The sequence below is a fragment of the Bremia lactucae genome, linkage group LG6 (assembly GCF_004359215.1).
Source record: "Bremia lactucae strain SF5 linkage group LG6, whole genome shotgun sequence".
Taxonomy (NCBI): Eukaryota; Oomycota; class Peronosporomycetes; order Peronosporales; family Peronosporaceae; genus Bremia; species Bremia lactucae.
In genome coordinates this window covers 6,465,264-6,475,698 of record NC_090615.1, presented here as the reverse complement: position 1 = coordinate 6,475,698, position 10,435 = coordinate 6,465,264, and the positions used below count along the sequence as shown (strand labels likewise).

The following is a 10,435-nucleotide window of genomic DNA, read 5'->3' as shown; positions in this document are numbered from 1 at the left end:
ATCTCTATCCGAGCCCAATTCACGAGTAACCCATGGAGTTTGAATACCGTGTCAATAAAGACACGGGCACAACATGAGCTGTAATTGACTCTGGTACTGCAGCAAGATGTACCATCTTGCTGAATCTGTCTACAAAAAGAAGGATTCCATTGTTTTTGTGGTCGTCATCGGGAAATCCAAAGACGAAGTCCATAAATACGAGCTGTCAACATTTTGCCGGAAGTGGTTAGCTTGAAAAGATGCACGGGATGAAGGACTAAACTTCTTCAATTGACATACCTCACAAGCACGAATGTACTTGCGCACGAACTGATACTGGCGGGGCCAGTAAAAGTCGCAACTTACTGTGAGGTAAGTCTTCTCACGTCCACGTTGTCCACTTGTTGGAGCATCGTGACACTCATACATGATGCGCAAGCGCAAATCATTGTGAGTTGGGACGACGACACGTGGAGTATCGCCGGCAACGGCTGTGTAGTGCAGTAAGCCGTTGTGTGTCATGTATCGATCTGTTGACAATCGATATAAAGCCGATAAATCTTTAAAATATTTATTGGATGGATTCAGCAAATGATCCATTAAACGCAGAAGGTCTTTACCTTTTGTGTAGGCTGTATGTTATTGACAAAGTTGACGACGGAACACTTGTAATGAGTGATGCAACAGTGGGATTATTTCCAATGTTAAAGTGCGCAGCCGGCTTGAAATCGGGTCGGCGTGATAACGCATCAGCGACGACATTAAGTCGTCCTGGTTTATATTCGACGGAGAAGTTATACTCTGCGAAGAAGGATAGCCACCTCGCCATTCTATGCGAGAGGTATGGGCTGTTTACGGCCGTGCGGAATGACGCACGGTCCGTATATACGATGAACGGTCTATCTCCAAGGAAATTGACCCTAAATTAAGCCAATGCATATTTCATAGCAAGGTGTTCCTTGTCATGAACTGGTTAATTGAGTCCAGCTGGTTGCAGCTGACGCAATGGTTAGAGACGACGCGCTTTGCGCCGTCTGTATCGTATTGCATTAACACGCAGCCGATTGCGAAATCGCTGACGTCATAGACCACATGAAATGGTCTGTCTTGATCTCCAATCGCCAAGAAGGGCGATTGCATCAAACTTTGCTTTATACCTTCAAAGAAAGCTGACAATTAGTGTTTCATTTCCATTTCTCGTCTTTTTCCAAGAGACGAGAGAGACGAACTGTCATCTCGGCATAATTGCGTGAGTACTTGCCCATGTACGCCGGTAGACAAAGGAACTTTGTAAGTTCCTTGACATCAACTGGAACTGGCGAGTCAGTGATTGCCTTGGTCTATTCGGGATCAGGGCGCACGCCGTATTTACCGACGATGCACCCAAGAAGTGGTATTTCGCTTGCAGCGAATATACACTTCTTGAGATTTGCGTACAACTTTTGCTTTCGCATAAGTGTAAGAACGTGACGAAACGTGTAAATTACTAACTCTACTATCCGTCTTTCCGTCTATGGCCCGGGTATGGCCGAATACATCGTCGAAATAACTCGGCACGAATTCCGCACCGGTCTCAACAGATTCGTTACGCATTCGTTGAATGTTGCAGGGGCGTTATTAAACCCCTGTGGCATTACTAGCCATTCCCAGAGCATTCCACTGGAAGTGCTCACTGCTGTGTATGGGATGTCCCGTTCACGCATAAGAACCTGATAAATTTCATCCACCAGATCCATAGTCAAAAAGATGGTGCTCTTAGACATACCATCTATGATTTCGTCTTTTCTAGGTATCGGCGTTTAAGCCGGGACCGTTGCAGCATTCAGTTTATTGAGTGCGTGCAATATCCGCAACCCTTCTGTGGCCTTTCACACACAGAAGGTCAGAGAGTTATGTGGCGAGGTTGACTCGAATACATGCCTGAATTCAATCTAATTCTTGTATAGAGGATTTGCCTTTAGTGACTCTCAGGATTGAGCAGTATATCTCTCAATCCGAGTCTTCCCATCGAGGACACTTTCGCCATCGATGAGCTGCCGAGAACCCGTTCGTTCTCTGCAAAATTAACCGCTGACCGAATGTCGATTACGTATTCGTCCTTTGTGACGAGTACGCAAATCTGCTTGATTTTACCACCATGCAGATCTCTCAAGAACCGGTTAGGTTCTAGGGTTGGTAGTTGGGTTATCTTCGAAGTTAACTTCGGAGGCGCATACAGATCAAGAATAAAAGCGCCTACTTTTGAACCGTTATTAATTAAGACATTTCATGTCTCGGTTTCTTCCTAGGATTTATCTACAGGCTGCTGAGGGATTAATCCCTCGGGATCTAGAAGTTTAGTCATTTTAGCATTAATTATTTGAGGAGATTTCTCCTCAAGTACGTGGGTAATTATTCCCTCTACGTCTTCCGACTGTGATTGCGCTATCACAGTCGGGTCCTCTACGGTCGACTCTCTACTCGACCTAGGGTCATCGTGTTGTCCCGTTTAAACAACCGGTAAATTCCTTAAATGTCGCCCTCTAGGAGTACATTCATGTCTCAATCCACTCGACTTTTTCGAGTGGTGGACCTTCGGCGCTGCCTGTGCATTCGCACAGCCGCTGGCAGCTGACTCTACAGGGTTATTGGAAATCATACTGTGATCTTGTGCAGTCGTACTAACGACCGTACCACAAGTGAGGCCATCGCACTCACACGTAGTACATCCACACGCTTGTGGACGCTCCAAGACGTTCATCAGATGGCCATCTGATTAACAAGTGGCAGGCATCCTTACGGATCGATGCCGCCAGCTGATCCTTGGCTCGTATTTTCCGAGCCAAGGTAAACCTAGGATGACCCATCAAATTTGTCATCCAAATCCAGTGCGATGAAATCATCATCATCCTATAAATCTTTTAACGTGTAGTGAAATACCATTACGCGTTTCATTACTGTTATCGATTCGCCTGTCGCTAGACGAACCGTCATCCTCGTTGGAGGGATGTCGCGCTCAGCATATTTAAGCCTACGACCCTCTAGCGACTGGCGACGAATAAAGTTATTCGACGGTCCACAATCCACTAGGGCTCTGAGTGACAAATCATTTTGTCATTTTCAACTTCAAGGTGATGAGGGATACCTCATCGCCAGGTGCGGAGACACATAATGATTGCGTGTCTGGAGCAACTTTAGTCAAGAGATTTGCAAATTCTTTTGAGGTTGCTAGATCAGTAGGGCGTTGCGCTCCAACTGACCCCGACCGTTTTTTTGGCGGTCCACCTCGCTGATGCGATTTCGCATCAATGTCGGACCCGCGACCGTTGCCTTTTTTGGCATACGGTCCAAAATAACGTTCAATACCTTTCGGTGCAGGGCGTGGGGCACTACACTCATGAGCGTAGTGTCCTAATTTTTGGCAGCGATTGCATTTCTGCGATCGCTTATTGCTCGAAAAGTGAGGTCTCTCACTTTTGACGTAAGAGAGGTTCATATCAGGTCCTCGACCGCCAAGCTCTTGTCGTCTAGGAGGACGATACGATGACAAACAACCTTGAGCCTGTCTCAAGCTAAACTTCTCCTGTTCCGCAGCGGATATTTCTTCTTCAAGCGTATCCAGCTCCAAGCGGAACAGGTTGGTCTTTACGGGACCATCCGTAAGACCTTGCATGAACACCGTAATCAACGTGTGTTCATGAACTGGGTTATTAGTTATACAACTCACTAAGAGTCGTATGTGCTGGGCATATGCGTGAACATCACGCTTGCCTTGCTTGAGTTTCACAAGCTCTGAACGAGCTCTGAACTCAGCCTTTGGTGGTTCAAACGTCTGTTTGAGCCGGGCTTTAAAGCCTCTAGCGACCCAAAGACGTATGGGTCGCGCAACTTAAGGCCCAATGCCCAAGTTTTGGCACGACCTGCCAGATTTAATTGAGCGAATGCGATTTGCATTTGCTCGTCGATGATGTGACGTGCCCTTATGGCATCGTCCAACTCGATTAACCATCTCAAGAGGGAGCCTTCTTCGACTCCCCTATACTTAGAAATGTCAATCTTTAAAGTCTCGGGACGACGCGTTTGCGTCATCCCAGGTACAGGGGTCTGTACCTGTTGTAATCTCAAGAGTTCCGCGTGTTGAGAGCCTTGCTGATTCAGCAAGGCTTTTTTTTCCTTCATCTCGTCAAGTTCATGTTGTATGAACTTGGCGATGGCTGAATGGAGGGCATCTCTGTCCAAATTGGACAGCATTGCCTAGATTGCATCGTTTCCTACGGTCGAACTCATTCGTTCGACCGCACTCCTTTCTATGTCACTTAGAAAGGAGTAGTTTTCACGGAAAACGTGATGCGTATTCCCAGTATCATCTAACATGTCCATGTTAAATGTGGGAAATGTGGTCCTTGGACGGACTACAAAGTGCTACCTGCTACCAGGTGTAACGGGGCACTACGACTTGTACTGATCAGTACAAGTCCACTTCGCACTGCTTAAGTTGCGAGTGGTGCCTTACGTTATTTCACGTACACTAGTACGTGCAGAGGAAGACTTCTCTTTAAGGTAACTAGCTTAAAGAGGGTTAAATGAAAACTGTATTAATATAATTAAGTATCTCTTCTATCTATCGTAAATGCTAACTTAATTATAATCTAAAACTAAACATGCAATTGACTTCTTATCTTATCTTATCTGTCTCTCTCGTTTGTTTATCTCTACAGCTGATTAGTCTGCGGAATAAATTGATAAAATGGTCTATACCTATTAATGGATAAGAATTCTGAACATTACTAGGCAAAATAATATTCTCCAAATATTATCTACCTTTTAGATAATATATTAATTTACAACCTTTAAGTGTTAATTTCATGTAAAGATACACCACGTTACACTATTCGTACATATTTTGTATTTGTTTATATTAAAGTTAGTATTAAGCAGATAGACTAGAAGAACTTAATTATATTAATACAGTTTTAATTAACCCTCCTTAAAGCAAGTGTTTTATAGAGAAGACTTCATCTGTAGGTACTAGTGTACGTGAAGTGACGTGAGGCACTTGCACTGAGGCAGTGCAAAGTGGACTTGTACTGAAGCAGTACAGTCGGCAGTGCCTCGTTACATTATTCGGACACCCCGTTACAGCTCATTCTTTTTTGAAGCTTACCATGCATCTCTCTTACGTGCTTGTGTATGTTGCCATCTAGAACATTCATTGCGGCTTCCAGATCCCTCGCCCGCTGCTACGCCGTGCTTTAATGGATCGTGCATACGAAACAATTGAAACAATACTTTTGCTCTTGGATCTAATTATTAAGAATAATTAAACGATTTTACTCATCTGGCAGTAGAATTTAATACAGTCTCCGCACAGTGTCAGTATTGGTTTTTAGAGTATTCATGGAGAGAGAGAAAGATTTTCAGCTTGAATTTTACGTCTGTGATTGGTCGAACAATCACTGATCCACGTGTACGGTCATGGCGCATTCAAAGACTACGACGTCGAAGACCAAGCGCGCAACGCGAATTGACAAGGATGTGAAGACGACACTCCTGCACAGCCGCGTGCTTTCCTTCCTATATGATTTAATGTGGAGTTACCGTTATTTTCCGCAGCTGGCTTGCTGTCTGCTACTCGTCGAAGCGTGCGTTGGCTACATTATCATTCAAAAAGTACCCTGTACGTTTGGATCCCGATGTATACAATAATTCAGTTGAATTAAGACGTAATATGCAGATACAGAGATTGACTGGTCCTCATATATGCAGCAAGTCGAGCTATTTAAGGCCGGAGAGCGCGACTACCTTAAAATCCGTGGCGATACGGGTCCTCTCGTTTACCCCGCAGGATTTCTGTACGTGTTTTCCTTCTTACACAGTATGACGGATGAAGGCCAGAATATTAGACGTGCGCAATATATTTTCTTGGGCTTCTACCTCATCACGATTGCTACAGTTCTCGCAATTTACTATCGCGCTCGAGTTTTGCCACCCTGGGCCACCGTATTTTTGTGCATTTCGAAACGGTTGCACTCGATCTTTCTCTTGCGCATGTTTAATGATGGCGTGGCAATGATGCTGCTCTTCCTTGCCGTGTACTTGTTTGCTCGCCAACGCTGGCGTTGGGGCTGTGTGTGTTTCAGTCTTGCCGTGTCCATCAAGATGAACGTGTTACTTTTCGCGCCGGCACTCTTTTTTCTATTACTTCAGTCATGTGGTCCACTACGTACGGCCTGGTACATATTTATTTGCGCTGCGATCCAAGTGGTGTTGGCGTACCCTTTCCTCAAAAACAGCTGGTGGAATTATTGTACCAAAGCGTTTGAGCTCAGTCGAGTTTTTACATATCATTGGACGGTTAATTGGAAATTTCTGGATGAAGAAACATTTGTTTCGGGCGGGTTTGCAATTTTGTTGCTCCTGAGCCATCTGCTTTTTATGATGCTCTTTCTTGACAAACATTTCAATATTATTGGTACGATTCGTGCTGTGATGATGAAGCCATTTGCAATCTACGAGCCATTTCCGATCCAAAGTGAAATTATCGTGACTTCCTTGTTTATAATGAATTTTACGGGCATTGTGTTCTCGCGAACATTGCACTACCAGTTCTATTCGTGGTATTACCCAACTTTGCCGTATCTCTTATGGTGCTCGGATGTACCGCTATTGCTCAAGATGGCAGCGTTGCTGAACAATGAATACGCCTTCAATACATTTCCAGCGACCACAATGAGCTCATTGATGCTTCAGCTTACGAATTCCTTCTTATTAGTGACAATATTCTTAAACCAGAAAAACAATTCGTTTGTACCGTACCTCGATGCCGAGGCTCGCACGAACCTCATTGCGTTTGTGAACGAAGAGTGCTTTGATGGAGCTCGGCAGCTAGCTCTGTATTATGGTAGTGTGAATGAAGAGTTGGCCGAAGGTGCGGTCGTATCATCCATAGATGAGCGCGAAATCGTGCTGTCACTGCCCAAGATGAAGCTGACACTCGCCGTGGGGTTTGGCAGTAGTGGCCCGGTAACAGGTGAAGGTTATGGCCGTCAGGTGCTTAAGGAAATGATGAAAGAAGCGGGTGAGGGCATCACGGCCGGTGATACAATGGGCAAGCTCATTAAGCGCGAGTACATGAAAGATAAGGGACTCAAGAACTTGATTGATTCGCTTGATGAGAAGCCAGATGGCAAGAAATCGCTTCGGCAACGGAAGTCGGAGGCGACGAATGTCTAGAATTAAATACCCTTTTAAATACACTTTGACGTGGTGCAATATATAACCTGTTTAAAAATTAATATATTCAAAATTGCTGGTCTTGCAGCATGACAGTGGCCTTGGCCTTCGAGAGCGACGATGGCTCGCGTGCCATCGCGGCGCAGGTGCATGTAGAGGATAGCGACGGAGTGCGCCAAGATCAATGCGATATTTCCATTTATTATGACATTGCGCGCACAGTAGATCAGATTCGATGGGGTGGATATACAAAAATTGCACTGCAGTTTCCGGATTCGCTCTTGCCAGACGCGCCAGAGGTGCAGCAGGAACTTAAGAACGAGCTTTTAGGCCAATACGAGCGTGTGTTTGTATTAGGTGACACGTCGTATGGAAGCTGCTGTGTGGATGAGGTTGCAGCGCAGCACCTTCTGGCCGACTGCATTGTGCATTATGGACGCTCCTGTTTGAGTGCGACGACGAAAATTCCAGTTATTTATGTGTTTGGGAATGCATCGATTGATATTGATGACTGTGTTCAAAAGTTGTGCGAAGAAATTGGTGGCGTCGATGCGACAAAGACCCTGGTGTTGCTGTATGAACCTCGGTATCATCATGCCAGCAGCGTAGTCTTTCAGGGTTTAAAAGACACGTTTTCAGACCGAGAGCTACTGCTCGGACAAATGAAAACTTTTTATGACCCAAAAGACGAGCGACAGGATGCTAGCTTGAATAAAGAGGGTGAAGGCTCTACGACAACTGTGTTGAGTATTGGTGGGCAGGAGATTGTAGCAGAAGCTGCGAGTATTACAATCACCCCGGAGACGTTTACGCTTTTGTACATTGGAGCAGAATCGGCGCATCTTGATTGCATTTTAATGCGCTACAGCGCTGTAGACTGCTTCTCCTATAATCCCGAGATGAATTGTACGCGGAAAGAGGGAGTCAGTGTTAATCGGTTGCTCATGCGACGGTGCGTTATTTCACTCTAGTTAGAAAGCTTCATATTGCTAAACGTTGCTTCATTTGTAGCTTCTATCTTGTCCAGCAAGCCAAAGAAGCTCAGGTCTTTGGTATTCTCATGGGTACACTCGGTGTCAACAGGTATCTTGACGTAGTGCATGGCCTCCAGAACTTGATCAAAAAGTATATTTCATTTTATTTGTTTTTGAGGATTTGTTGCAAAATTGACACTTGGTATTATTTTATGGCAGGAGTGGACGCAAGTCGTATTTATTCGTTGTAGGGAAGGTTAATGTAGCGAAATTGGCCAACTTTGCTGAAATCGATGCGTTCGTACTCGTAGCCTGTCAACAGAATACTTTGATGGACAGTAAGGACTTCTACAAGCCAATTGTGACACCATACGAGGTTCAAATTGCTCTGTCGCCTTCCGAGGAGTGGAATGGACAATACAAGACGGACTTTAGTGAGTTGATCCCCATGCTAGATCAGGGTTTCCAATGCGCGGACAAGGAGGAACGGGACAAGCCATTTTTCTCGCTAGTCTCTGGAACCTATAAGACTTCTTCGTTTTCGAACGTCGCCGAGCGCAAAGATACGACGCATGCGCTTACTGCATCTGAGGAGGCCGCTGCGTCTAGTGCATTGCAGCTCAAGAATGAGCGTGCCGAGCTTACCACATACCACAACGTGGCGGCGGCGTTTCTTGCAACGAGGGAGTACCAAGGATTAGAGCCACGGATTGGCAAAACACCTGCACACGCTGCAGTGGAGGGAAGCACTGGCATTGCGCGGGGATATACCCACGAAACCGAATAGCCCTTGGACTCTGCATATAAGTTTAAAATAAGTTATTAGAGTGCTGATCCGTTTTTTCTTGTCACTTTGAAAAATATATTTGCAGAGCTAGAACAACGGCAATCCGTAATGAAGCCTTTTAGTCGAATGCTAAATGCTCTTTTTTCTAATCAGGAAAGCATGGAATTTATAAAGCCTACGACATATAGTACGCTAGAACTGACACCCTGCTCCAAAATGTTTGCTAATATTGAACATCTGAAAATCTTATCACAGAAGATGCTCTACGTACATAAAGCTTGTTTTTGTAGCGCTCTTTTCCCATCGCTCATTTCTCAATATTACCGCCAATGCCAGCAGGTACTGCCACGATCACGATCATGTGGTGTTTGTTTTTTCTATTGAGCGTCGCTTCATGCGTCAAGCATGGACCAAGGGACGCTACCGCAGTAAATCCTCAAAACCGTCGACACTTGAGCATGACCAATAACTCAAAATTGGTTCACGAATCAGATTCCAGTGAGGAGAGGGTACTGCCCGTTCATCGGCCCTTTTCAAACAGTATGGAGGATTCTCTCAAAACAACTGTTGCAGCCATTTTGAAACAAGTTGATTTTGCCAATCCACACAAAACTTTACCATTTAAGGATTATTTCCTCACTCAATACAGAGCTGATCCAAAATTTCGACATCAGTCTCTTAATCAACTATACGAAGTGCTTAAGATGAAATTGGGCCCTAATTATCTCCTGATGGCAGGTTTGCATTTCTTCAATAGCGATAAGAATTTCTCCAAGCAATTCGGCAAGTTTCTGTCGCATTTCTGGACGGAAGAAAATTATGAGAATCTAAAATTAAGCTTTGTTCATCTCAATAACATGCTCGCTAAAGATGACGGGTCGTTTGCTACTCATCCGCTCAAACCGATTGTAGAGAAGATTTTCGAGTCAAGTGCCAAGAAGGAATTGGATACTTTCGAGCTTAACTATGTATTTAAACCGTCAACGGAGAGAACGAGTGATGAAAAACAGACCGACGCGATATTGAAGTCGCTAAGGAACTCAAAGTATTTCAGAAATGCTTTTCTGAACGCTAAGCTCCACCAACGTGCCGTTGAGACACCATCAACTGATCCAATGCTTCGGATGTGGGTTGCTGTCGTGTGGGCGCACTCAAGAAAAAAAACTCTTAATGACAAGTCTTTTTCCAAGTTCTTTACCGGAGTGACTGGTCTGACTGATAAAGTGCTCAATGAGAAAAAGCTATTTTCGAAGCACGAGTTTTCTGAGGATAAATATAAGATATATCTGGAGGAAGATATTTTTACGCTAGCTGAGAAGGATGAGGAAACGATTGTGCGTTTGCTACCAATCGATCTAGCCAAAATACTTTATGGAGAGATGGGCGATGACTGGGTGAGTAAGTACCTCGTTGCCGCGCGTATAAATGTTGGTCCCGAATTCTACAAGAAATTCAAAGAGATACTTGAGCTCATCGACGACAA

At 44.7% G+C, this 10,435-nt stretch overlaps 3 protein-coding genes across 3 annotated transcripts; all 3 read left to right on the top strand.

Moving 5' to 3' along the window:
* Nucleotides 1-5,063: 5,063 nt before the first annotated feature.
* On the top strand, nucleotides 5,064-7,191 carry CCR75_007664 (uncharacterized protein; the record flags this gene model as incomplete). Its single annotated transcript, XM_067965722.1, has 3 exons — nucleotides 5,064-5,635; nucleotides 5,693-5,810; nucleotides 5,835-7,191. The coding sequence occupies exons 1-3, from the start codon at nucleotides 5,434-5,436 to the stop codon at nucleotides 7,189-7,191; spliced, it is 1,677 nt and encodes a 558-aa protein (XP_067818409.1). The 5' UTR covers nucleotides 5,064-5,433.
* An 89-nt stretch (nucleotides 7,192-7,280) lies between these two features.
* On the top strand, nucleotides 7,281-9,056 carry CCR75_007663 (uncharacterized protein; the record flags this gene model as incomplete). The annotated part of the gene is made up of 3 exons (XM_067965721.1): nucleotides 7,281-8,143; nucleotides 8,203-8,316; nucleotides 8,385-9,056. The coding sequence occupies 3 exons, from the start codon at nucleotides 7,281-7,283 to the stop codon at nucleotides 8,950-8,952; spliced, it is 1,545 nt and encodes a 514-aa protein (XP_067817931.1). The 3' UTR covers nucleotides 8,953-9,056.
* Nucleotides 9,057-9,494: 438 nt separating this feature from the next.
* Nucleotides 9,495-10,350, top strand: CCR75_007662 (uncharacterized protein; the record flags this gene model as incomplete). Its single annotated transcript, XM_067965720.1, has 2 exons — nucleotides 9,495-10,286; nucleotides 10,312-10,350. 2 exons carry the CDS (start codon nucleotides 9,495-9,497, stop codon nucleotides 10,348-10,350), a joined length of 831 nt encoding a protein of 276 aa, XP_067817930.1.
* Between the last annotated feature and the right edge of the window lie 85 nt (nucleotides 10,351-10,435).